This window comes from Podarcis liolepis (genome assembly GCF_965112155.1).
Source record: "Podarcis liolepis genome assembly, chromosome: 15".
NCBI lineage: Eukaryota > Metazoa > Chordata > Lepidosauria > Squamata > Lacertidae > Podarcis > Podarcis liolepis.
Genome location: NC_139566.1, coordinates 9,075,851 through 9,103,693, shown reverse-complemented (window position 1 = coordinate 9,103,693; position 27,843 = coordinate 9,075,851). Strand labels below are relative to the sequence as shown.

Genomic DNA, 27,843 nt, shown 5'->3' with positions numbered 1-27,843 from the left:
TTTCCATTCTTGCTGCATCTAAACACTGTGCAGTTTCACACCCCCACACACACCAGAGAGAAGCCAGAAATATGCAATTTCTACATCTTTGTGAACCAGAGTCAGAGAGGGAAATTGGGGGAGGCAGCTCCCCATTATCTCCACCATCATATTTTGAAACCTTAAGGCATGTCAGAGAGTAACTACTTTGCCAGGCACGGTTTGAGGAATGCATGACATCATACCATCGGAACTCGCTGTTACAGGGTTGCTTGATGAGTATTAAATGAGGCGACTGTCAACTTTTGATTTCACAATGACTGCCAGAGGTGTAGCCAGCTGCGTCCTGACAGGATGTTCTGTCCCATGGGTGGAGCCTAGCAGCTTCAAGATGGAGTCGATAGTGAAAGGAAGGAAGGAAATTTTGTTGAGCCAATTTCTGGACTTTAATGGGCTGTTTAGTCTCCAATTTCTTAAACCTGAACATAGGAGCCAAGTCCTAGAGGCCAAGGTCCCTTTGGCCCCCAAAATAAAATATTTGAGGGCCCTCCAAAGTTGATGGGCATTGCCATTCAAATGGGGTGTGTGTGTGATCAATTATGCAGGGCAGAGCTTACTTGGAGACCCCTCCAATATTTTATTCAAGTTAGCACCCCTGTACCTGAGACAAAAGGGATGCAGGTGGCGCTGTGGGTTAAACCAGAGCCTAGGACTTGCCGATCAGAAGGTCAGTGGTTCGAATCCCTGTGACGGGGTGAGGTCCCGTTGCTCGGTCCCTGCTCCTGCCAACCTAGCAGTTCGAAAGCACGTCAGAGTGCAAGTAGATAAATAGGTACTGCTCTGGCAGGAAGGTAAACAGCGTTTCCGTACGCTGCTCTGGTTTGCAAGAAGCGGCTTAGTCAGGGGTCCCTTTACCTTTACCTGAGACAAGGGTGGCTGGTGTCCAATGGGACTGAGAGGGCATAAGGCAGGGAGACCAACAGAAGGTGGAACCAGAGTCAATGATAGGCAAAAGTGTCCCGTCCTGACTGGTTGTAAGAAGACAAGTGGATCAGGAGCAAACATCTGGGGAAACATTCTGAGCAGAGCAATATCTTAACATAGAATAAAAATGTCAGGTTGTTGTCAGGCTGCAGTTTGCATGGCCGCAGACAGGTGGCACTGTGACGTCATGAGACACAGTGGGTGGTCACCCCTAGCGAGCCATGGAGGGGCAGCCAGAAGAGTCTGTAGGCCCACGGTTCCCCCTATCTCATCTGTTGGATCCTCTGCTTTTCAGCCCTGGCAACAGGAGCAGCACGAGGATGAAGGATTTACCCAGAAGCAGCAGCCTATTTCGCTTTTTTGTACTGATTTTTAAACGTATTTAAATTTGTATATTATAAACCACTTTGAGATGGCTTGTTAATGCTAAGCACTCTATACATATTATGAAATAAATTGCTATAGAATTGCATGCAAAAAGAGTTGCATCAAAGTTACACTCAGAGTAGACTCACTGAAATGAATAGACACAAGTGAGTCACGCCCATTATTTTCCATGAATCTACTCTGAGCAGAACTAATGTTGCATACAACCCATCATGTGTATATTCGGGGGAAATGTTCGCAGAAATGCATGGGAAATTTTGCGCAAACTTTTTTTTTAATCCACGTTTTGGTGCAGAAAAGGTACAAACTTAAAACTGGGGAAGGGGGGGGGGAGAGAGAGAGAATTAGGAAGTTTGAGAGGTTTGACCATCCCTAGAAGAGTAAAAGTTAAAGGACCCCTAGACAGACAAAGGCGACTATGGGTTAGGGTGTTCATCTCGCTTTTCAGGCCAAGGGAGCTGGCGTTTGTCCACAGACAGCTTTCCGAGTCATGTGGCTAGCATGACTAAATCACTACTGGCGCATGGAGGACTGTGACGAGTGCCAGAGTGCACGGAAACGCCGTTTACCTTCCCGCCACAACGGTACCTATTTATCTACTTGCACTGGTGTGCTTTCGAACTGCTAGGTTGGCAGAAGCTGGGACAGAGCAACGGGAGCTCACCCCGTCACGGGGATTCGAACCGCCAACCTTCCAATTGGCAAGCCCAAGAGGTTTAGACCTCAGCGCCACCCGTGTCCCTCCCTAGGAGGGTGGCACTATGTGATGATCCTGCATCGGCGGCATAGCAACCTCCTAGAATTATGGGAGCTGTAGAGTTGTTAATGGACCCTTTCTCTCTTCACAGAGAGTTAAAGGTAAAGGTAAAGGGAACCCCGACCGTTAGGTCCAGTCGTTGCCGACTCTGGGGTTGCGGCACTCATCTCGCTTTATTGGCCGAGAGAGCTGGCGTACAGCTTCCGGGTCATGTAGCCAGCATGACTAAGCCGCTTCTGGCGAACCAGAGCAGCGCACAGAAACGCCGTTTACTTTCCCACCGGAGCGGTGCCTATTTATCTACTTGCACTTTGAGGTGCTTTTGAACTGCTAGGTTGGCAGGAGCTGGGACTGAGCAATGGGAGCTCCCCCCATCGCAGGGAATCGAACCACTGACCTTCTGATCGGCAAGTCCTAGGTTCTGTGGTTTAACCCACAGCACCATCCGCATCCCTTCACAGAGAGCTATTGTTCTCCAAAATGGTTTAACAATCCACCTCTCTTTCCAGGGAATGCTGGGAATTGTAGTGGTGAGCGGCGAATAGGGAGGTCTCTTAACCATTCTTGGCACCCTGAACTAACTACAGTTCCCAGAATTCTTGGGGGGGGGTCACATCTGGCCCCCAGACTGCAGGCCCCCTCCCTCTGCCCAGTGGAGCCAGCCAAGTCAGCCTGGCAGCATCTGCTGAGCTGGCCTATGCTGGCGCTGTCCCCGCGCTGCCACGTTCAGCTGGCAGAGATCCTGGCATTTCTCCTCCCTCAGTGCCAAGAAATGGGCCTAGCCTTCACGTCAACATTCTTCACCCCCACCCCGGGGGAGAAAACTGCAAACTCATCTCAAACGCTTCTTTTCTCTTTGGCTTAAAACCCCTGGCACTGTGTGAGTTATGCAGAGGGAGGGAGAGAGATCTGGAAGGCGGTGGGTGGAGGGTTGGCCAAGACAGGCGGGTCTTATTTAGGCCTCATGGGTAGCGTAGCGTCAGGACCCATCTGTATAGGGTTGCCATATTTTAAAAATCCAGAAACAAAAGTCATTCAACTTTTTGTGTGTGCAAAAAAACCAAACTTTTAAAGCTATTTCTTAAGGAAATCCGCCCAGAAATCAACACTTCCGACATGGGCTGCCATACGACCTGGAATATTTTTTACTGATTTTGAGAAATTCCGCTTGGACGCTATTTTTGACGGACGAATCCTGGATGTATGGCAGCCCTATTTAAAGGGGTATTATACTTTCCCCAGGACGCGGGTGGCACTGTGGGTTAAACCACAGAGCCTAGGACTTGCCGATCGGAAGGTTGGCGGTTCGAATCCCTGCGACGGGGTGAGCTCCCATTGCTCGGTCCCTGCTCCCGCCAACCTAGCAGTTCGAAAGCACGTCAAAGTGCAAGTAGATAAATAGGTACCACTCCGGCAGAAAGGTAAACGGTGTTTCCGTGCGCTGCTCTGGTTCGCCAGAAGCGGCTTAGTCCTGCTGGCCACATGACCCGGAAGCTGTACGCCGGCTCCCTCAGCCAATAAAGCGAGATGAGCGCCGCAACCCTAGAGTCGGCCACGACTAGACATAATGGTCAGGGGTCCCTTTACCTTTTATACTTCCCCCAGTTTCTACATTAAGTAGGCCTAAGGCTCTGTTCTAAGTATGCAGTGCACCCTGGGAACTGTAGCTTGTAAAAGGTGCTGAGGGTTATTAGGAGACAGTGATTCTCCTCACAGAATGGCTGTTCCCAGAATTCCCTGGGAAGGGAGACTGATTCTTAAACCACTCTTGGATTTGTAGCTCTGTGAGTCCTCTCTCCTGTTGCGGGTTCCTCCATCATCATCATCATCATCATCATTATTCCTAATCCACTTTTAAAACCATCATTATTTCTAATCCACTTTTAAGGCCATCACTGTCCCTTCTGGAGCAAGTTTCAGAAGTTTCACTTTCTTTTATCCGTCCAGAATCTGTCCAACATTCAGCTTCATGAATTAATGTCCACGAATTTTAGTATTATGAGAGACAGAGAAAAACTATTCTCCAAGCTTTTCTTACTGACAGACGGTTTGCTCCTGGGTCACCCACTCCTGAAATGGACAACAAACCGGTTGATCTGGGTTGCAAAGACTTTTTTATTCTTAAGGAACCTGTTTGGAGAGAGAGAGAGAGAGAGAGAGAGAGAGAGAGAGAGGGAGGGAGGGAGAGAGGGAGAGAGAGAGAGATGTGCTTTCGTGAACTTGCAAGCCGTATCACACACACACACACACACACACACACACACACCGATCTGGCCTGTCATGTCCTCATCATTCATTCTTGCTAGTGTGAGCATGTCACTAATTGCTTGCGTGCCTGGCTGCCCTCCTTTTTCTTCAAGGTATTCAGCAAAAAGAGAGTGAATCTGATTTGAATGGTGTTCAAGAAGAAACAGCAGAGATAGAGAGGGCCAATCCAGCCAGGGTTATCGAGAGGTAGTGCAGCATAGTGGTCTCATCAATAAGATTTGGGAGGCAGGTCTGTTTAGATGGGGAGGCCCACCTGGCAAAAGGAGAATGCATCTAATAGGAATGACAATCCATAGGAAACCACGGAAACATAGAGGGTAAATCTAGCCGGGATCATTGAGAAGGCAGTGTGGTATAGTGGTTAGAGTGTTAGACTTTGGAGAGGGGGAGTCTATTTGGATAGGGAGGTTTATTTGGCAAAGAGATAATCTTTCTAATAAGGATGACAATCAAGAGGAAACAGCAGAGATAGAGAGAATTATTACTCCAGCTCCAACTTATATCAGCTCCCCCATCCCTGCCGATGGCCAGGGATCCTGGCTGATGTAATTCCCCATTCCTGTTCTAACAGATCTGTCAACAGCTACTGGGTGTGGTGGCTATATGTTGTTATCGGTTCGAAGGGTCAGTCTGGATGATGCCTCTTGGTCCCTTCCAGGCCTGTGATCCTGTATTTGTGAGGTTAGACTCTATGGCAGGAAACCTGCTGGGCTGGTCAAACCAGTTCCTTTGTTAAAGTACTGGCCTTCATTGCTCAGCAAGATACTCGTCATCAGCATCTTAAAGAGTGAGCTCTGTTGCCATGGAGGCAAATGGGTGGGCCTTTTCTTCACTTCACCTGGCTGGCTGTCACACCATTCTAGGAAGGAGAATGATAGGCCAAAGGGAGGCTGGGGAGGGGGTGGGTTTGGGCTGATCCTGGCAGCTGGAGAAACAGAGGCATGTCTTGCTCTGGGCTGGACCCCAAAGCCATAGCTGTCAACTTACAGATTTGAAAATAAGGGACCAGCAGCCTTGAAAATAAGGGACCAGCAGCCAAAATAAGGGACCTGCAGCCTCACCTGTTCCAGGCACTCCAGTCTTCCTGTCCTCCTGCAGTCTGGTCAAACTCATGCTGGTAGCTTCGAGAACATTGCCCAACCAACTTTGTAACCAGAGGTTCAAGTGAACAGAATCTGAATCACATGCACCACAAGGCCTATGCAGCCTCAACCACAAGGCCTATGCAGCTCCCCGGCCTGGCTTTGCACTGCAAAGTTTGTAGCAGCACGTGCAACAAAATGGCGTCCAGCATTCAAAAACCTCCTCAGCTTGCATTAACTAGCCACACACAAGGCATGCAAGCTCCACCCCCCAGTCGTTCTTAGACTTCTTATTGGGTGAGCAACACAGCCAAGCAACACAGTTGAAGCCTCCCTCCTCCCTGGCTGGCAGGGAGGGAGGGAGAGGAGCTGCTTCCTTTGAAATTTAAGGTACATTTAAGGGACATCCACCAATAAGGGACAGCAGCGGGGCATGGCGCTGGAATAAGGGACTGTCCCTTCAAATAAGGGACACTTGACAGCTATGCCCAAAGCTATGGCTTGGAGACCTCCCTGGGAACCCAATGGGGAGGCAAGATCTGCTGACGTGTTGGTGCTGTAAGTGTCTCCATCCTACGCTCAGGTTGTGCGTGTGAATAAGACCATACATCCTAAAGGCACCACAGTCTCCGCTGACCATCATTCCAAAGAAAGCAAACTCGGAGTAAGGACTGGAGCCTCTGGAGCAGCGGGTCTCAACCTGTGGGTCCCCAGATGTTGTTGGACTACAACTCCCATCCTCCCTGAGCTCTGGCCTTGCTAGCTAGGTGTGATGGGAGTTGTAGTCCAACATCTGGGGACCCACAGGTTGAGAAAGGCTGCTCTGGAGTCTCTCACCACTTGGAAATTGGGTGCGTGCAACACTGGTGTCAGAAGTGGGAGTCTGTTGCTGCTCAGAGATTAGCATAGATGCAACAGCATAAACAGTCGGTTAGGAGTAACCATAAGGAAGTAAACAATAGGAAAGGCTTGCTGCCTTCGTGCCCTGTTTGTGGGCATCCCCGAGGCATCTGATTGGCAGCAGTAATTGCAGGCCTACAATGCAGCCACATTGCTGAAGCTAAGCAGTTGCGTCAGGCCCCAAGCAGGAGACCTTCCTTTGAACCTCATCAAACTTTATTTATTCAGGTTGCAAGAACAAATGAGCCCTATATTCCAAACAAAGTGCTTGATTAACCTGGAGGTAGGCTGTATGAACTCTGTATTGATTTGTAATGTTTTGTTGGTCTCTGGACCGTAATAAAGATTGTGTGTGTGTGTGTGTTATTTATTCATTAATTTATAATTGATTTATATACCACTTTTTCTCCACGGACCTCAAGGTGGGGCGCATGGTTCTCTTCCTCCCTGTTTTATCTTCACAACAACCCTGTGAGGGAAATGAGGCCAAAAGAGACGGTGTTTGGCCCAAGGTCACCAAGCGAGCTTCATGGTGGAGCGGGGATTCAAACCCTGGTCTCCCAGGTCATAGGCCAAACCTCTAACAACTACACCATACCGGTTCTTCAACTTTGCCAGGGATGGGCATCTTTTGGCCCAGCAGGACTCCCAACTCCTATCTCCCCCCCCCCCCATTTAATAACTTTTTATTATTCAAAATTAAAACAAAACATATTATCCAGAAACATATCATCCTTACTCCCCCCCCCATTTTTCCTCCCTCCCCTCCCTCCCCCGACTTCCCTCAGTTCCAGTCTTTGATTTCTCTAAAAATGCTATTTCCTGCATGTTACACAGTTGTATAGATCCTCAAACTATTTAGCTGATTATTATTAATAAAAAGTTTTCGAATGTTTATTCAAAGCCAGCCAAGGAGTCCAGTTCGCTTTGTTGCGTCTTCAAATACCCTATTTTTCGCTCTATAAGACGCACCAGACCATAAGACGCACCTAGTTTTTGGAGGAGGAAAACAAGAAAAAAAATATTCTGAATCCCAGAAGCCAGAACAGCAAGAGGGATCGCTGCGCAGCTGTTCTGGCTTCTGGGTTAGCTGCGCAGCCTGCATTCGCTCCATAAGACGCACATACACTTCCCCTTACTTTTTAGGAGGGAAAAAGTGAGTCTTATAGAGCAAAAAAATACGGTACTTTGTAAAGGGTTCCCATTCATCTTTAAAGTCACAGTTATCCTTGTATGTCAGTTTTGCCAGTTCTGCGTAGTCCATCAATTTTTCTTGCCATGATTCTTTAGTTGGGGTTTCTTCAGTCTTCCATCCAGGACTCCCAACTCCTATCAACCTCAGCCAGAAATGGCCAACCACTGGGGATTGTGGGAGTTGGGAGTCCAGCCACATGCCCACCCCTCTCCTAGACACACGTCCTAAGCAATTAGGGATCACACATTAAATGCACGTAGAGAGGCGCAAAACAGAGATGGAGAGCTCTCCAGTTGTCGCTGCTCAAAACTCCCATCAGCCCCTAGCCAGCGTGGCCAACCGCAAAGGTTCATGGGAGTTGTAGTTCTGCAACACCTGCGGGGCCACAGCTTCAGCATCCCCAATCAATAACCCCTTTTTTGCGTTCCCTGTCCCAGAATTTTGGACGCTGTATAAAAAAACAAACAAGCGAAAAGCACCCAGGCACCGAATATTTGAGCTTGGCTGCTTGAAAAACCTCAGAGGGTTATTTTTTCTCCCCCACCTTCATTTTATGAAGGAAGAATTGAGAGGTAGCGGGTGTGAGAGCCGGCTGTTTTTCGGAGATGGGGCACAATTGGCCTTTGTTATGCCCACGGCCTCTTCTGCTGGGCCACAGCAGGCTAGACAAACAGACTTCTGTGCTTTCTGACCGGTTGCCGACTTCCATTCATTGGTGCTCGGAGGTGGGGAGGGTCCGGGGGGAGGGTCCAGACCCGGGTACAAGGCAAGTTCCTCTGGCACCCACCTAGACCAGACCTGCTGCAGCAGCTGCACACAAGATCCCTCCAGGTTTTAAGTAAGTGGTTTCGATTTAAGGGGATTGGGGAAGGGGCAGCACTGGGCATGGCTTTCCCCTCCTCTCTGCTCTCCCATGAAACGGAACGCCTCAGCATCTGGGACTTTTCAGCTTAGAGGCGAGGGGAAAGGATGGCTTGACAAAAGTTTACAGAATTACGCATCACGTGGATAACACAGAGAGAGGCTCTTCTCCACAAGAGCAGAACTTGCAGGCAAAGCTGAGTGTTGGGAGATTCAGGACCTGTGGAACTCTCTGCCACAGGAATGCAGTGGTGGCCGGCAACTGGAATGGCTTTAAAAGCAGATCGGGCATATACATGGGAATAGAAGGCTATTCATAGCTACTAGCCACATGGGTTACGCTCTGCCTCTGTGGCCGGAGGGAAACGCAGGAGGGGAGAGAGCTGTTGTGCTTGTGGGTTTGTCGCTGGGAGATATGGTTGGCACCTGCGAGGACAGGGCTAGAGAGGGGCTGGTGGTCTGATCCAACAGGGTCTTCTTATGCTGGTCTATCTAGATCAATATTCTCTCTGTCTCCACAGACAGGCAGCTGCGTTCAAGGGTTTCAGACAGGTGGCACTGCCAAAAAGTCAAGTTAAGATCCTAGTCCTCATTGTTCTGAATAAAAAGCTGTGTTGATAAGGAAAACAGGAAACTGCCTTATATCACACCAGGTCATTTGTTTGTTTGTCTTAGCATTTGCTACACTTGAATGTCAGGGTTTCAGGTGAGAGACAAGACCTGGGACCTTCTGGGTACAAAGGAGGTGCATTTCCACTGTGTGACGGCCCTCCCTTAAAGGGCAGCTGAAACGGTCCAGATGTTTGGAGCACCTATCAGGAAAAGGCAAACACATTTGGTGGGTTAGTTTGGGGGTGGGGGCAGCTGGGTGATGGAGGGGATAGGATGGAAAGTTGATATTTTTATTTTTATTTTCTCTCTCTCCCTGCTGGAATGTCGGCACTGCCCAGGGAACGACTGGGAGCCAGCACGTTTAGGAGAGACCAATCAAAGCACTGCAGATCTGCACTGTGTGGTTGTGAATCTATGGAACTCACTGCTGCAGGGTTTTTAATTGATTTATTTTTGTGGATTTTATTACATGGTTTTATGATTGTGCTGTTTTCTCTGTGGCATAAATGCAGTAATAGTACTTGTAATTTAATAATAATAATAATAATAATAATAATAATAATAATAATAATAATAATAATAATAATTTTTAGCAGTATTTTCTGATAGCTGCTGTGGGGGTACGGCCTAGCACAAAACAGCTGCAGCATTTGAAAGAGTGAAAATGGCATTCCCGCCCCCCATTGGCTGCCCCCCAACAGGGAAAAGGGACCCACATCACGGACCACTGTGCTTTCTCGCAGTGAGAAGCTCTTTGCACCTCTTCTCTGTCCAGAATGGGAAGATTGAATCCTGGCATGTTTAAGAGGGTGCTTTCAGTGTATGAGAATGAGCCAGTGCAAACAGGAACTGAGATGGAAGAGCGAACCACCCCTGGATTTTGCAAGAGATATTTTGTGGGCACCATTAGAGGGGCTGGAGGGCACACTGGCACCTGTGGGCACCTAGTCCCCAAACCAGCTTGTCTCTGTGCCCATGCCTTTCCCCTGGCTGGTGATTAGGTGGTGGTGGTGGTGGTTACTCAGTTTGGCAAGCAAACGGCACTCTGCACCTGCCCCGAGGCGTTTCCTAGATGCAAGCCAGAGTTAAAGGAAGCCTTAATTTTCTCTGATTCAGGTCATCTACCCGCGGGTGAATGGGTCTCTCTGTAAAGGGCTGTGGCACTTAATGCCTAGGCAGGGTAACTGTCGGCTACCCCAGAATTGGGATCATCCTCCTTCAGATCATTAACAAATTGAATAATCCAAGCGCTAGACCAATGTGGCTTCTCTGAGCAAGGAGTGTCTCCCATGATCCCTTCAATGCGCTGAGCTGGCAGTCACCATGGCTGCATGTGTTATGTTGACTTGGCTTCGCCATCTGCACCCATGACTCATCTCTGACCCAGAAGATGCTGCAAGCGTGGATCTGTCTACCACGTCGCATATTAGAGAATAAAAGCAAATGTTCTTCCTCGTAAGTTTAGGGAGCAGGGGTGGAGAGCCTGCAGCCCTCCAGATGTTGCTGCACTCCCAACCCCTGGAAGCCAGCATGCCCAATGGTCAGAGATGGTGGGAATCATAGGATCATAGAATTTTAGACCCTGAGGAACATCTAGTGCATAGCTGCCAACGTTTCCCTTTGTTTAAGGGAAATTCCCTTATTCTGAAAAGGATTCCTCGCAAGAAAAGTGAAAAGTTGACAGCTATGATCTAGCTGCAGGAATATGCAGCTGTCCCGTCCCAGGATCGAACCTGCAACCTTGGCGTCATCCAAATCTGGTGCTTGCGTTTGAGAATTGCTTTGTGCCCATTGTCCCTTTGCAAGGGACGAGGGAGGGAGAATGAGATGGCTCCCCCTCCCATTAGATGCCCCGCCCACCACCGCTCCTGCTTCGGTAGTTATCAGCCGCCACCAAATGGTAGAATCATAGAATCTTAGAGTTGGAAGGGAGCCCGGGTCATCTAGTCCAACCCCCTGCAATGCCGGAATCTCAGCTAATAATAATAATAATAATAATAATAATAATAATAATAATAATAATAATAATAATTTATTATTTATACCCTGCCCATATATCCAACTCTACCATTCTATGATTCTATGATAGGCTGAAAGGCTGGCCCATGGCGCATTCGCTCCGCTAAACAGCAAGTGACGTTGGTCTCCCTCCTTGACTTGCTTGTCGATTGATGGTGATGTTTTAGCAAGGAACGCTGGCACCCTTAACACAGGCGGCAGTGACCAGGGGTGGGGCGGCCTCTAAATCCACCCCTGGATTTGAGACACTGCTCTTCTTGTGCCTCGACATCAGATCCAACTCCATCCGTTCCGACCCACCCCGTGTTCTTGCAAACATCTCGCTCGTTCCACTGCTCCCCCCCGGTTCCTGTGCACACAGAGAGAGAGAGATGCTTTTCCAAAATCCCACGGGCAAAGGAAGGGGCGAGGCTCAGCACCGCTGGTGCTACTGGACCAAGGAACTGAATGAGTTCTCTGTCTTGGCAGAGGGAGGAAAAAGACAGTTGTAAACAGCTCCCCTTCTCCCCCTCCCAACCCTCCGTTCCCAACCCCTTCCTGTTCAGAAAGTACCAGAACCGGCTCTGCTATTCAATAAAGTGACACATTTGCCTCAGGTGGCAAAGGATAGGGGGACGGCCCCCACCTAACGTCCCTAAACCAGCTTGCTTTGTAACCCTCCATGCTACCCTGTATGGTATGGTGAGGGATAATGTCCCACTGCTGGTCTAGAAATAAGACGAAACTGCTGATCTGGTCAGATTTTGTACATGGCATTTTTTTTTGGGGGGGAGGCAATTTTTCCTTTGCCTCAGGGAGCGAAATGGCTTGGGCACGATGAGCCACTAGCAATGTAAGAAGGCATATTTTCCCGTCCCACCCTGTGTTTGTCTCATGCAGTTAGTCCTCTGCCCAAAACTGTGCTGTTTGTATTGCTGTCGTACGTAAGTTACTGAATTAATTTTATTTATTTATCTATATTTATATTACATTTGTATACTGCCCTTCATCCGAGGATAACAAGGCAGTTCACAGTATATAAACACAAAAATACATCACATAAATGCAAAGGAAGCACAGGGGGAAATAATCAATTATCGCTTGCAGACTGAGAGCAGAAAATTATAGCAAAGGACTGATCATATTCGCCAGACTGGCTTGTATTCTGGACAGGGGACAAGTGACCAAGCACTAGCAATTTCTGATCCCCATTTTGGTCAGAATCCTCTGACTTCCCTATGAGCCGCTAAGGAGGTACAAATCTGTAAGTCGGTTTCCCATCTCTCCAATTTTAAATTCAGATCTTCACCTTTCTGCAGAAATTTGCATAGTTTAACCTTCCTGCGGATAGGTTGACCAGGAGGGTACAGCGCACAGTGACTCCACGTTGACCAAACACAACACGCTTCCGATTTTCGAAATCAAGCCTATGGAAGGATGATATCCTAGACGCCGTGTTGTTGGAAAACGACACCTTTCTAGAAAGCTTATACTGCAGTGAAGAGCTCTGGGTTTTCTCCTCCCCACCATTAATAATTAGTTCAGACAATATATTATGGCAGCTTTTGAGGGGTCAACAAGATAGATATCAATAGGCTGTAATAGGCCTTTCTGGGACAACTAGGTCCTACTCAGAGTAAACCCACCGATGGGTCTTCTCAGAAGTCCGCTCACCTCTTTAATGGTGGGAGGCACTGCGGCCAGGAAACCAAGCCTCAATGGTTGTCCAGCTTAGAGGTGGAGGTACTCTACCTCACCCCTACATCATGGCCGGCCATGTTGTGGCCTGTTTGAACCCAAATACTTCGTGTCCGTGTGTTTCATTGTTCTCCTGGGAACTTTGTGGCTCGGGTGCCTAGGCACATAATAGGACTTGACTGGGTACCCCCATATACAGTGGTGCCCCGCAAGACGAATGCCTCGCAAGACGGAAAACTCGCTAGACGAAAGAGTTTTCCGTTTTGGAGGTGCTTCGCAAAACGAATTTCCTATGGGCTTGCTTCGCAAGACGACAATGTCTTGCGAGTTCCTGCTGGTTTTCCCCCCCCTTCCCCCCCTTTTTCTAAGCCGCTAAGCCACTTATCAGCTGATCCGATCAGCAGATAAGCCGCTAAAAGCCGCTAATAGCGCTAATCCGTCAATGGGCTTGCTTCGCAAGACGAAAAAACCGCTAGACGAAGAGAATCACAGAACGGATTCTTTTCGTCTTGCGAGGCACTACTGTAAGTTATAGCTCTCCATGAGCGGACTGTACATTAAGGTTGCCATATTTCAAAAAGTAAAAATCCAGATGGACGCAAATGTTGTTGAGCTTTTTTTTTTTTTCAAGATCTCCATTAAAAAAGTATGCGTTTTAGCTATTTTTTAAGGAAATCCACCTGGCCCAGGAGTTGCCAGTTGCTGATAAAGAGAATGTCAGCAATGGCCAGAGAGCTATAATTCTCAGAGTGGTTTAGCAATCAACCCCTCTTCCTAGGGAACTCTGAACATGTTAGTTCTGTGAAGGGAAGCAGGGCCACCTACTAACGCTCAGCACCCGTAACAAACAAAAGCTCCCAGGATTATTATTATTTGGGGGGAGGGATATGACTGTTGAAGTGGTATAGGTAAAGGTAAAGGGACCCCGGACCGATAGGTCCAGTTGCGGATGACTCTGGGGTTGCGGCGCTCATCTCGCTTAACCGGGTCATGTGGCCAGCATGACTAAGCAGCTTCTGGCGAACCAGAGCAGCGCACGCAAACACCGTTTACCTTCCCACCGGAGTGGTACCTATTTATCTACTTGCACTTTGATGTGCTTTCGAACTGCTAGGTTGGCAGGAGCAGGGACCGAGCAATGGGATTCGAACCGCCGACCTTCCAATCGGCAAGTCCTAGGCTCTGTGGTTTAGACCACAGCGCCACCCGCGTCCCTTGAAGTGGTATAATCCTCTGTTAAATGTACGGTGCGCAGTGTGACCGTGATGTGCCGCTGTGCCCCGATACCACAGGAATGACTGTGCTTTTCTTTAAAAAACCGAAACCTTTTACATGTATTTCATAAAAGAAAATAAATCAAGGGCCATGCGTAAGGCTGGGTGGAAGTGGGAACATTCCAGAACGTCGTTCCATTCTGGAAAAATGACAAGGCTCCATTGCACAGCGCCGCAGTGCAATTACACAATTACACAACTGTTTGGGGACAGGAAGCAAGAGAGAAATATTAGACCGTGGAGGAATTCGGAGAGCGATGGAATGCTGGCAGGTCTCTAGAGCATCTCTGGTCCACGCCTTAAGCTCTTGCAAAATCAGCTGCAGTTCTCAGTGGCAAAGGCCTGGGAAGCAGTAGAGATAACAGCATACATTGCCCACTAGTGGCCGATGACCGGTACTTTAATGCAAAGTTGGGCCAAACATTTCACGACCTTTCTGGTAGAATTTGATGTGCTTCTTCTTTTTTTAATTATTGAGGCCCTTGTCTACTCATCGAAGGCCATTTTGTAGGCTATTCGTGGAATATCCTCCACATTCTCTGTGTGCGTGTTGGTGGTGCCTGCCATTTCCCCTCACCATTTCCAGTGCATTGTGGGGGAATACAAAATGGCGGCCGGCTTGCCAACTCAGAAGCAGAACCAACCGAGGTGTGCTCATGTTGGCAATCTGGAATTTGCCCTTGGTTTCATGCTCTGGCTAGTCATTGTTCGAAATGGCATGCAAGCAACCGTATCAATCACTACCCAGTGATTCACTATGTTGACTGTAACATATCCGTGTGGAGAGGCAAGCCAGGAGTAGACCCAACTCCCACACTCTGTCAATGTTGTTGTTGTTGTTGTTTCATTGCATTAATAAGCCATGTTTCTGCTGAGGCACCCAAGGTGGTTTACAATTTTAAAGTACTAAGACAAATCATATAACATGTAAAAAAATTGGGGGGGGGGGCCTTTACAATCTGACTGGAGCAAGCCCTGATGTTGTCAGACCCGCCAAGTGTCCCTGTTTTCCAGGGACGGTCCTGGATTTACAGAATCTGTCCCAGTTTCTGATTTCTTAACCCTGCAATGTCCCACTTTTTATTAGGGCGTCCCTATATCAGAGAAATGTTGGAGAGTACAGAGTTATGTGACCCCCCTGAATAGATAAATAACTATACAACCCTTAGAAGACATCTGAAGGCAGCCCTGTAAAGGGTAGGATTATTTAATGTTTCATGTTTTATTATGTTTTATATATGTTGGAAGCCACCCAGCGTGGCTGGGGCAAACCAGTAGGATAGGATGGATGCTGTATAATAACAACAACAACAAGTAATACTACTACTATGGAACTGGACATCCCTATTTTCATTGGAGAAATGTTGGAGGGTGTGTGTGTGTTTTGTGTCTGACTGCTTCACATTCTCCTTTGCCAGACCAGAGAAGTAAAATCTTGGCTGCCAGAATAGCCTGACGACGATGTCATGAGTCCCAACTGCTTTATAAGGCGATGGGGCAGGATGGGGTGGAGGGCAAAGAGAGACAGTAGCAAATGCAGCCCCACCAAACGAAGGGGCTTTTGCGTGTAATGGTACCACGAACTCGGAGGCAACAGAGAAAGCCAAGATGAGGCAGATTTGCAGAAAGCAGAACGGAACATATCACCACATGTGGTGGCCATGTATCTTTTACACAAATATAGTGGAAGGTGATCATTAGAATAACAGCAACAGTATTGAAATATGAAGTTCCCTTAGAGCCGGTATTGATAGGGCAGAACTATATGTCACCTATCCTAAAGAAATAACATAAGGAACAGGCCTCCTATCTGCAAATACCTGTAAGAATGTTAATGGCTCAAAACTGGAAAGTTCCATTACTCCCTTCGTGGAAAGAATTTCCTAAGAAACTTTGGGATTTGGCTGTAATAGGAAGAATAACACCTAAGAGTGAAAACTGCAAGCGACTCTAGAAATAAATTATGGGGAAACAGGTTGTATTAAGAAAATAATGACCTTCCATAAAAGCTAATTCAAGCAGTTTTTGTCTTTCTCTTTTTAGAAAAAAATGTTGTTCTACGTTGCCGTATTTTATTGCAGTATATTAAGGATGTGAAGGCTTTTTTTCGTGAGCAGATTTGTTGATTATTTTTAATGATTGTCAAATGATTACATCTATTTAAAATAAACTAGCAGTTGGGGACCTGCTAATATAGACAGTGGCGTAGCGTGGGTCGTCAGCACCTGGGGCAAGGCAAGTAATTTGCGCCCCCTAACCCGTGGATTTTAGCACTTGAGTGCGAACGCGCCCCCCCAGATGTTGTGCCTGGCCCCCCTGCACCCCCCACGCTACGCCACTGGGGCTGGGGGCGAGCGAAGGAGCCAAGGACCCCCCCAAAGGCTCAGCAGGAATTTATTAAGTTTATTATTTGCGGAGCCCCCGCGGGCCGAGGCAGCCTAAGCCCCCTCCCCTCGGGCGCCTCCCCGCCCCCTCCTCTCCTTGGGCTGTAGGTGGAGCTCCCGATCCGGGCTTGGCGAGCGCCTCTCCTCCTCCCGGCCGGGTCCAGGGGCTTCCAGCCGTGCTCCGTCCTCGCCCCCCCTCCCCGCGGCTGAGACTTGCGCTGAGAGCCAGAGCCAGCAGCGCCCCCTTCTGCCGGGAGACCCTCGCCCGCCCGCTTCCTCTCGGAGGGTTTTGGGGAGCGCAGGGCGCGGCGAGGCCCCTCGGAGCTCTCCTCCCTCCCAGTCGGCAGAAGCAGCCGCCGCCTGTGGCTGGGCCGAGGGGATGGCGGCGGCGGCGGTGTGCGGAGGCTGCCCGTGCCCGGCCAGGCGTCGGTGGCGGCGTCGGCGCTGCTGCAGCGGCTGCTCCTCCTGCGAGCAGTGAGTGGAGCGCAGCCGCAGCAGCGGCAGGGGGCGCGGGCGCGCTAGGGTGCAAGGCTGGCGGTGGCGGCGGGGAGCCCGGCGGAGGAAGGAACTTGTCCCTTCCCTCTGGACTCGCGCCCCCCAGATGTTGCGCCCGGTGCGGCCGGCACCCCTGGCACCCCCCACGCTACGCCACTGAATATAGAGGATGGTGAGCAGAGTGATTGTAGAGTCTGAAACACCGTAGAGAGCCTGGGTGGAATAGAAGGTGCATGTGAAACTTTGTGCGGCAATAGAAACTTTACCATTCAGCCTTGCAGGTACCTGTATAATGCAGTGGTCAAGAGAGATGTAGACTCAAAAAGGTTGAAAATCTCTGATATAATGCAAAGAGAATCAGACCTCCCCTCGATAAGAGTCTTGCTGAGTCTTCTCTGCAAATCTGATTTGACTCCTACCAGGCTGCTAGAACCAAGGGCAGAGGTTGCCTGTGTGTCCACCAGCACCTCTTATGACAGCCATTTTGAGTTATGCCACGCTCCCGTGGCATCCATTTTGTGACATGCCACATCCACGCAGACGCCATTTTGTGAGTGGCACCCACGGCAATAGCTCGGAATTTTAAAATGGTGCCCTCTATCCCGAAAACCTGGACTGGGGCAGGAACTAGGAAACTCAAGGAGGCTAAAATATCACTATTATGAATAATAATCATCGTTAACAATAAAAGCAGGAAAGCACATGAGGCCACCAACTTGCTGAAGAAGAAGAAGAAGAGGAGAAGAGTTTGGATTTGATATCCTGCCTTTCACTCCCCGTCAGGAGTCTCAAAGCGGCTCACATTCTCCTTTCCCTTCCTCCCCCACAACAAACACTCTGTGAAGTGAGTGGGGCTGAGAGACTTCAGAGAAGTGTGACTAGCCCAAGGTCACCCAGCAGCTGCATGTGGAGGAGCGGAGACGCGAACCCAGTTACCCAGATTACGTGACTACCGCTCTTAACCACTACACCACACTGAAGCCTGGTCCTGGTCAGTGTCTGGATGGACAGGAACAATATGGTTTCTGACATGGAGTAAAAAGCAGGATATAAATGCAAGCAAACAAATAAATGAAATCAATACATATGATAGGCTATTACAAAGCTACTCCTGTGCCTTCAAATTAGACTACTGTACTGAATATTGTAGGGACGTGGGTAGCGCTGTGGGTTAAACCACAGAGCCTAGGACTTCCCGATCAGAAGGTCAGTGGTTCGAATCCCCGTGACGGGGTGAGCTCCCGTTGCTCGGTCCCTGCTCCTGCCCACCTAGCAGTTCAAAAGCACGTCAAAGTGCAAGTAGATAAATAGGTACCGCTCTGGCGGGAAGGTAAACAGCGTTTCCGTGCGCTGCTCTGGTTCGCCAGAAGCAGCTTAGTCATGCTGGCCACATGACCCGGAAGTGGTACGCCGGCTCCCTCTGCCAATAAAGCGAGATGAGCGCCGCAACCCCAGAGTCGGCCACGACTGGACCTAATGGTCAGGGGTCCCTTTACCTTTACCTTACTGAATATTGTGTTTTGTTTTCTCTCTTGTATACACCATGCTTGGCTCATGGGCTGGCGTAGGTTGGGTTTTGAATGTTTTATGTGATTTTTCAGTTTTGTTGTTCTGTATGGGACAGTGACAATAAAGATTATCGTATTGTGGGTAATTATTCCCCCCACTGCAAGTTCCCAAACCCTGTTGTTGGTCAGGCTCCGTCCCCAGTGCGGCCATGTCGAGCCTAGCTCTGCCCCCATGAGCCGCCATTTTGCACCAGGCCCCACCCCACCCCAACAAAGTTGATCCCGCAACTCTGAAGCCTTCCCACGCTTTGCTAAAAAAATGTGCCCAGCCCTGCCTTTCGCCTTACCCCTGGGGTGCCCTCGACATTTCCCCACACGGCAGCCGACTGAGAACTGCAGCCCCGCCTGCCCTGAGCTGACTTTGCCCCGTGTGTGCCCGGGGTGGCATGAAACATCGTGACTTATGCCTGAGAACAAGGATGCCAAATCCAGCTCTGGAGGAGGAAAAGGCACAATAACACGATGCATGATTAATCGTCTCCCCCTTACATCATTAATGCCAGGACGGTTTATTCTTGCCGCAAGCTCCAGGTCTTGTAACCGGACCCGAGGCGTGTGGGTGGGTTGTGGTTTTTTTGTTTTTTTTTGTTTATTTCCAGTTGGGCTTTGCTCCAGGCCCGGAATCCGGTTTCGGGTCTCCTCCGTTTCCGCGGCAACCATTGAGGGCAGTGCGTTTTCATTCAACAAGGGCCCTTTCTCATCCCTGCGTAACCCAGAGTCAGGTGGGCCCGGATCCGTCACCCGAGCGGCCTCCTCTGACAGCACCCTTTGTCCGATAGGAAGCTGGCAGAGACACCCGATCGCGGGCCCTCCTTATCGAGAGGATGGGTTACAGGTCCCCGGACAATGCCACCGTTACGGCAGAAACCATACTCGCGGTATTAATAGACCGGGCGCTGAGCAAAAAAACCCAACCCTCTCAGGAGTCACGCCTGGCCAACGTGCCGCTGCCGAGATTTCGCAGGATGATTTCGGTCTGATGCCGGCCTGCCCAAATATCCTGGGGTTTTTTTTGGGGGGGGGGGTTCTTCTTTGACCATTGGAAGAAAATTTGAAGACGTCTTTGGAGAAACAAACTCTCTTAACAAAGAGCTGATATGTTGGTGCAGGCAAGCAGAAACAGAAACACATATATTACATGTAGTTCACAGAGTCGAGGACTCCTAGTGAGAGCCAGTGGTAGGAGTTAGAAAGATGTTGGATAGAAACTAAGTGGTTTCCAGCTGTAATGCTTTAGGAGATATGAAAAAAGGATTATAAATGGGTAAAAGTTTAATGGTAAGGATTTGCTGAATTAACAAATTGAACTGGAATACAAAGAAGGGAAGTATGAGGAGGTCGGAGGAAATAAGGGTATGGAAGTTATGTCATTGAAAATTAATGTGTGTTTTTAATTGTTTATTATTTTGTATGTTTATTTTTTATTTTTTTCTTATATCCAAAAATCTTTAATAAATATCTTATATATATAAAAAAGAGAGAGCCAGTGGTAGGAGTTTCAGACTAGGACCTGGGAGAGTTCAGGGTTCAAATCCCCCCAACTTGGCCCCGTGAAGTTCATTTGAGGGACATTGGGCCAGTCGCTGCCTCTCATCCTGAGGGTTGTTTTGGGGGTTAAATGAATAGGTGGGAGGACCATGCATGCCACCTTAAGCTCTTTGGTGTATAAATGCAATTAATAAAATAAAACTGTATTGAGGTATATTGTTTACATGAGGTGTATCACCTCAGCTAGCAAGGTTATCAATTTAGATAATTCAGGTATGACATCTTTTCTTACATTTATCTGCTATGCAATAAAAAGGTAAAGGGACCCCTGACCGTTAGGTCCAGTTGTGACCGACTCTGGGGTTGCGGCGCTCATCTCGCTTTATTGGCCGAGGGAGCCGGCGTACAGCTTCCAGGTCCTGTGGCCGGCATGACTAAGCCGCTTCTGGCGAACCAGAGCAGCGCACGGAAACACCGTTTACCTTCCCACCGGAGTGGTACCTATTTATCTACTTGCACTTTGACGTGCTTTCGAACTGCTAGGTTGGCAGGAGCAGGGACCGAGCAACAGGAGCTCACCCCGTCGCGGGGATTCGAACCACCGACCTTCTGATCGGCAAGTCCTAGGCTCTGTGGTTTAACCCACAGCGCCACCCGCGTCCCTAGCAATCCTAGGTCTACTTACCGAGTAGGTCTTAGAGAAAAGGCGAGGAAGGGGGAACGTGAGAGAAGAGCTGTCCGAAATTATGCATGGCGTGAAGACAGTGGATAAGTTTTTCCTCCTTCTTGCATCGTACTAGAACTCAGGCACATCCAGTGAAGTTGAATGTTGGGTAGATTTGGGACAGAAGGACTTCTCCCTATTCATGCTCCCACCAAAGGCAATAATGGCCACCAACTTGCGACAGCTTTAAAAGATTAGGAACGTTAGCTTAGCTGCAGCTGCTAATGTTTTGTCAACCGCAGGAGGGGAGAGTTGATGTTGTGCGCAAGCCTGGCTTGCAAGCTTCCCAGGGTCATCTGATTGACCCTTAGGCCGCAGAGGCTGCTCCATTAGGGTAAATGGGTCACTGCCATGGCTTCTTACTTCCAGGGTGACCCTGGCTGTCAGCTTCCTCCTCCTGCTTAGTCTCAGGGTTGCCCCTGGTAGAACTCAGCAGGGAGGAAGAGAAAGGATGGGACCGTTGGCTCTCTGGCGCCACCTACTGCTGGGCTCCCTGCCTTCCGCCCTACCAGTTCTAACAGCCACCACTTGAGCTCTTAGGACAGGACACTGGACTAGAAGGGCCTGATTCAGCACGGCTTTTCAATGCTCTTATTGAACTCAGAGTTCGGAGTAAACATGGATAGGATCAGGACCGGCGGTAGCGACCGGCTTCCAACTGTTAACGGAGAAATCTGAGGGCTCCCTTGGACAAAAAAACAACAACAACCAAGGACACCATCCAGGAATACCAGAGGAAACAGCAGCCAGTAGGCTTGGTCTTTATTGAAGACTGTCGCGACAGGACTCCCACCTGCCACCAGGTGGAACAAGATGGAAGCCCCGTACAAAAGAGAACCCAAATTTTTATTAGCTGCTAATCCCCATGTTAAAGGCAAAGGGACCCCTAACCGTTAGGTCCAGTCGCGGATGACTCTGGGGTTGCGGCGCTCATCTCGCTTTATTGGCCGAGGGAGCCGGCGTACAGCTTCCGGGTCCTGTGGCCAGCATGACTAAGCCGCTTCTGGTGAACCAGAGCAGTGCATGGAAACGCCGTTTACCTTCCCACCGGAGCAGTGCCTATTTATCTACTTGCACTTTGACGTGCTTTTGAACTGCTAGTTTGGCAGGAGCAGGGACCAAGCAATGGGAGCTCACCCTGTCGCAGGGATTCAAACTGCAGACCTTCTGATTGGCAAGCCCTAGGCTCACAGCGCCACCCGCATCCCTAATCCCCATGTTACACCCCCCCAAACTACATCATTAATACATCATGGTTACATCATGAAAGGGGAGGTCTGGTGGCAGTAATCTGAGCATCCTGGACCCTGCCCCATGGTTCCCCTTGCGCTCCACCATACACCTATCAACTGAAACAAAAGTGATATTTACATTTCCCTGTTTCCCAGCCAAGTTAATCCCACCCTTTTGTCTTCATCTGGGTTTGTTATTTCTGAAATGGCTACCTGTCTGGCACTCAGGTATCAGGAGGCCAGGAATTATCACTCAGGCAGAGGGGCTGCTGAGTAGCTGAGCTCACATGTCTATATGAATTTCTGATGTTTTCCCAGCGAGTCAGTACATAGATACATTTGTCAGTGAATTGTTACATTTGGTATTGTGCAGCAGAGGCCCTTTGAATAGATAGATAGGAAGAAACTGTGACCAAGTGTTTTGTGGGGACAAATCACAAAAGTCACAAAAGTGTGCTGATTTTGGTAGTGGGATGCATGTGCGTGATATCTGCTGGAGGGGCAACCCCCCCAACCTATACATAAAGGTAAAAGGTTAAGGGACCCCTGACCATTAGGTCCAGTCCAGTAGGTCCAGCTGACTGGGGTTGCGACGCTCATTTCGCTTTATTGACTGAGGGAGCTGGCGTACAACTTCCAGGTCATGTGGCCAGCATAACTAAGCTGCTTCTGGTGAACCAGAGCAGCGCATGGAAACGCCGTTTACCTTCCCGCCGGAGCGGTACCTATTTATCTACTTGCACTTTGACGTGCTTTTACTGTGGGTTAAACCACAGAGCCTAGGACTTGCTGATCGGAAGGTTGGCAGTTCGAAACCCTGTGACGGGGTGAGCTCCCGTTGCTTGGTCCCAGCTCCTGCCAACCTATACATAAATCCCTACAATACTACAGCAGGCGCTAAGACCCCAGGTGGGCCCACCAGCAGCTGCCCCTAGCACACATTGGGTGGTTGGGTCTATGAGCTGCCATTTCAGTTTCCCAGAATGCCCCTGAGTGGTCCTGGGGCATTGTGGGCCATTAAAACACCAGGTACTGGCCATGCTTTGACACCACTGGTTCCCAGTGAGCCCTTCAGGGCTCCCCAGGTGGGGAACCGGCCCTGCCTAGGATTGAGCTGTGGAAGAAGAGAAGTACCCTGACTCCTGCGCCCTTGAACATTTGGGCGCCACGTAGCAGGAGGCTTCCTTTTCGAGCTTTCAATGTATCCCAGAGGACAAGTGCGCTCTTTGATCGGGCCAAGGAGCAAACAAATATAGCGGGCGATGGAGGGAGAAGAACTTCCAGCAGCGGTCAAGTAAAACAGAGAAATACAACTGTGAAAAGAAGGCCAAAGGTTTGCTTTGCTATGTTGACCACGGTGGTTGCAGAACCCCAGCCTTTTCCCACTTGTGGGTTTTTGGGGCTCGCACAGGGCAGATTTTATTCGCTAGCCTTTTGGGGGAGCGACACAGTTCCCCATCAAAAAGCGTGAGGGTTCTCTGGATCGCGTATTCGGAAGGGAGTAAAAAGAAGAAGAAAAGGAGTCCTGTTTGCATAGGATGAGAATTTTCCACTGTATTCAGTCATTCCCTGGGCTTAGTGGCTCCATCTGGGTGTGGTGGAGAGAATCCTGCCTAATCCTGCACCCACCCTGCCCCTTTAAATTTGGACACTGCCTGCCCAGTGAGCTCCCAGCCAGATTGTCCAGCTGCCGGTATCGGTTTCTTCCTTTGGGGGAGGGCGCTGGGATCGTATTTAAAGCCACTGACCAGCTATTTTGGACTCGCTTTGTCAGAGGCAGCTGCGACGCACAGAACCGAGGACAGAAAGAGAGGTGAGGGTGATGGTTTTGGGGTTGCGCCCGCACAGGTGAGGGTGGGAGGCAGGTGTGGTGGAAGCAAGCGAGGGCAAGGGTTTTCGAAGCCAGGAACAGGTGGCCCCAACATTTAAGCTACTGTAAAACTGAAAATGCAAGAGTCTTCTTGTGCCATTTAGTTGATTGTAGTTATACCACCCCCTCGAGGAGTTGAGGATGGCCAATGCAGTCTCCCCTATCTACCTTTATATCTTCCCAAAAAGCCTGCAGTGCTAGTTACACTGACCAAGAGTGACTGGCCCAAAGCCAACGAGTTGGCAGGGGGATTTGAACCAGGATTTATCCAGCCCTAGTCCAACACACTAATCTCCACAGAGCTGTAGGAGCATGCCTGCTCTTTCCCTGTTGCTGTACTTTATGCCTGGGACTCCAGTCCAGAATGCCAACATGGCAGAGCCTCACTCTCTTACTTTGGACCTCTCTTCCGTGATTCAAAACTCCTGAAAGGTAGCCTGACAATAGGGGTGGGAAATTATCTGTGTATACACCATACATTTAAAGCGTATTCCCTGCCCATCCCTACCCCCCAAGAATCCTGGAGACTGTACTTTGCCCTTCACCGAGCTACAACTCCCAGCACCCTTAAACTACAGTTCCCAGGATTGGGGGAACGTCATGTGCTTTAAGCATGCTTCAGATCTACGGTGTATTTCTGACTACAGAAAGGGGTCGTCAGGAGGTTTGGGAGAGGTAAAAGAAAGTACTTCTTCGTGCGGTGCAGTTAAACTACGGAACTTGCTGCCACGGGAGGCAGCGATGGCCGCAGCGAGTTGCATGGCTTTAAGAGAGGACTGGATAAATTTGTTGAGGATAAGGCCACTGATGGCTACGCTCTGCATCCAGACAGAGGCAGCAAGTCTTCTGGATACCAGTGGCTGGACACCATAGGAAGGGAGAGGGCTCTTGTGTTCGAATCCTGCTTGAGAGCTTCCCATTATGGCATCTGCTTGGCCACTGTGAGAAACAGGACTAGATGGGTCATTGGCCTGACCCAGAAGGCTCCTGTTCTTATAGCATGGGGTAGGTGGGTGTTCCCACCTTGTGTGACATTTCCGGGCTGTGTGTTAATCATAGAATCATAGAGTTGGAAGAGACCACAAGGGCCATCGAGTCCAACCCCCTGCCAAGCATGCACCCAGGGAGTTTGATGGTCAACCTGCATTCTTCCACAGGGTCAATTCTTTTATCGGGCTTCTCTCCTCCTCCTCCACCACCACCGCAGAAATGACGTCGCAGCTGGAGAGCGCAATGGACGGCCTCATCTCCGTCTTCCACAGCTACTCGGGCAAGGAGGGCGACAAGTACAAGCTGAGCAAGAAGGAGCTGAAGGACCTGCTGCAGAACGAGCTCGGCTGCTTCCTGGAGGTATGGAAAGTTTTAATGGGGAAACGGAATGGAGTAATCCCCGAGGAGGGCAAGCCTGACTGGCCGGCACAGCGATACCGGACCTCTCCGCAGCACACAAATCCGGCATTGGGTGGATTTAAACAGAGGGATGGTGCACAACTTCGCCTGCCGTCATTCGTGCATGCCTTTCTTGGGTTCTGTTCGCATTGCATGTCAATGCAAACTGGTTTACTTATAAAGGATAGTTCTATCAGTGCTTCTTTGTCAATACAGTGAAATAGATCTTCCACGTTCAAGGGTAGTTTGCTGCAGAAAACCAGGTGTTTGAACAGCACCAGGAACTTTCTGCTAGTCCTGTTAAATATTTTGGAATGCTGTTTGTTTGCTATGCATTCGGACACATCTTACAATAATGTAACCAAATTTTGAATGGGGTTTCCTGAGATCAAGGAGCAGGTTTTCTGCCTGTGTTTGGCTATAACTGGGTGCCATTTTGAATCAAGATGGATTGCTGAATCCTTCAAAGCAGTGCTCATTCTAACCAAATTTTGCGTGATGGTTCCAGAGATCAAGAAGAAGGTTTTTCTTCTATGTTTGAATGCAGCCGGGTGCCATTTTGATTCAAGATGGCAGGCTGAACATTTCGAAAATGTACCGATTTTAACCACTGTTTTCAAAACCGCTCTCATCTTTTTGGTTCCCGGGAATTCCCAAGCAATGCTGTGTGCGGGACTGGTAGCATACAATCTCCCTGCATACATAAAGATGTTAGGAAGTCAAAGCACAGCTCCCATTGGATGATTTGTAGAGCAGCATCACAATCCTGGATTTGCAGGAAGTCAGAGCAGGATAGGGGAGTGGGAGAGAAGGCAGGTTCTTAAATGGTTTCTAAACAACAGCAGAGTAAAGCAGAGAGGGAGAGATACAGAGGAGCTGTGAGAACAGGGAGTGGGTTAGATGGAGCTGTGAATACATGGGGCAGGGAGTAAGCCGGGTTGGCGAGCAATGCAAACAACAGTAGTAAAACGACACAATTGTAAAAAACGAACCCCTTCTCTCCTGTGTTGCAGGCCCAGAAGGACACAGAAGCAGTGGACAAGATCATGCATGACTTGGATGAGAACGGCGATGGGGAGGTCGATTTCCAGGAATTCGTGGTCCTGGTGGCAGCCCTCACTGTGGCTTGCAACAACTTCTTCTGGGAGAACTCCTGAGGGGCTTGAAGCCCTGGCGAGCCACGGAAGCAGCTGCTTTGCCAAGCCTGGCATGGCACCCCTCTTGCCGTCTCCTTCTGGGTCCCCCTCCTAACCTCCTGGCTTCTCCCTCCAGCCTGGAGGAAAGAGAGCACCTTTCAGTGCCATGTAATCGCTCGCCGAGACAACGCTGCTTATTAAAAGCCATCCCCCACCCAACCCTTTGCTGGTGGTCTGGTCTGCTTTTCTTGCAGGGGAAAGTGGGGAGGAGCAGATCTGGGGATGGGCCAACCACCTCCGGTTCCAGGATTGGGACCTTTCACGGGCTTTCTACTCAGCTATCCACGCAAGGGCTGAACCTAAAAACAGAAAAATTCAATTTCACTTCTAGCACTGGCGACATCAGCTGATGCGGCCAGTGTTGTTAAAATAAATATGCCCATGAACGTCACTAGCCTGCCATTAATTTTACTGGCCTGCAAAAACATTTTACTTAGAAGCCCACTCTTTAACCAGCATGGAAATGTTGGCTACAAGCCTTGTAGAGGTTTTTTCTTCTTACCAGCCTGCTGTCAAGTAGATTGAGCAATACGTTTCTGCTGTGCTAGCCTGCATAATGTGTGTGTGTGTGTGTGGTTGTGGAGGAACGTCATGTGTATGTGACTAACATAACAGAGTAAACCAGTATCTCTGTGACCTTAGTCACTGAAAATAAAGATATGGTTTCATTGGTGATTAACAACATCCTTCCAGGATACAGAACAAATTTATCCAAACTGCTCTTTGATGCATTAAAAATAATCTAAAAAGGTGTCCCGATTAATATATATAGGGTACTTTTTTGTTACTCAAAATAGATTAAACTTTGTTGCAGCTCTAACTTTACTATAAACAAAACAAAACCAGAGAAATGTTCACTGAGATTGGCTGACTCATGTATTGCACCAAAGATTTTTCAGCACCTTCCATCTTCAAAGCTGCAATCCTACCCAATTTCCCAAAAAGGTGAAGTCCCACCCAATCTATTCAATGGGAATGAATTCTGAACAGTCTTGTACAAGATAGCGCTGTGAGGCTACAATGCACACTGTGGAATTAATCTCATTAAATTCAGTGAGATTTACTTCTGAGCAAACCTGGATAGGACCTGCAGGAAGTGAAGAAAACCTTGATCTGGGAGTGGACGAGCATCTCTCTGACTGTAGAGGACTGCCACCTTGTGGTCAACCAATAAATACAACCGATAAATGATACATCTTGATCCAATGCATTTTTACTCATAAAAGTTTCAGAAAAGAACAACCCAAATGATCAAGGAGTTAAAGCAACTCCTCTACTAGGAAAGATGACATTTAGAGCTTTTTTATTTTAGGAGGGAAAGGTAAGTTGGGAAGACATGATAGAGGTGCTTAAGATTATGGGCCGCATACACTGTTGGTTTTAAAGGATAATAGATATGGTAAAAGGAGTATTCCCTGGATGCACAGATCCAGTTTTGGGGCAGGTACTCTTTGGTGAGAGAGCCCCAGCAGAGATTTAAATTAAAACCACAAAACAGGCAG

General features: G+C 48.9%; 1 protein-coding gene across 4 annotated transcripts; it reads left to right on the top strand.

The window, feature by feature from the left end:
- Positions 1-8,240: 8,240 nt before the first annotated feature.
- LOC310694294 (protein S100-A1-like) lies at positions 8,241-26,500 on the top strand. Of its 4 annotated transcripts, none has more exons than XM_083477409.1 (3): positions 8,241-8,390; positions 24,914-25,106; positions 26,159-26,500. In XM_083477409.1, the coding sequence occupies exons 2-3, from the start codon at positions 24,966-24,968 to the stop codon at positions 26,300-26,302; spliced, it is 285 nt and encodes a 94-aa protein (XP_083333535.1). In that variant the 5' UTR covers positions 8,241-8,390; positions 24,914-24,965; the 3' UTR covers positions 26,303-26,500. The 4 variants fall into 4 exon arrangements, with proteins under 4 accessions (XP_083333535.1, XP_083333537.1, XP_083333534.1 ...); XM_083477411.1 differs by having other exon boundaries at positions 8,289-8,390; positions 24,964-25,106; XM_083477408.1 differs by lacking the exon at positions 8,241-8,390 and adding an exon at positions 23,563-23,699.
- The last annotated feature ends 1,343 nt before the right edge of the window (positions 26,501-27,843 follow it).

Excerpts from the sequence above, each read along its gene's own strand:
- LOC310694294 (XM_083477409.1), top strand. The coding sequence starts at position 24,966 with ATGACGTCGCAGCTGGAGAGCGCAATGGACGGCCTCATCTCCGTCTTC. Across the intron at positions 25,107-26,158 it reads AGCTCGGCTGCTTCCTGGAG|GCCCAGAAGGACACAGAAGC; the intron begins GTATGGAAAGTT and ends CCTGTGTTGCAG.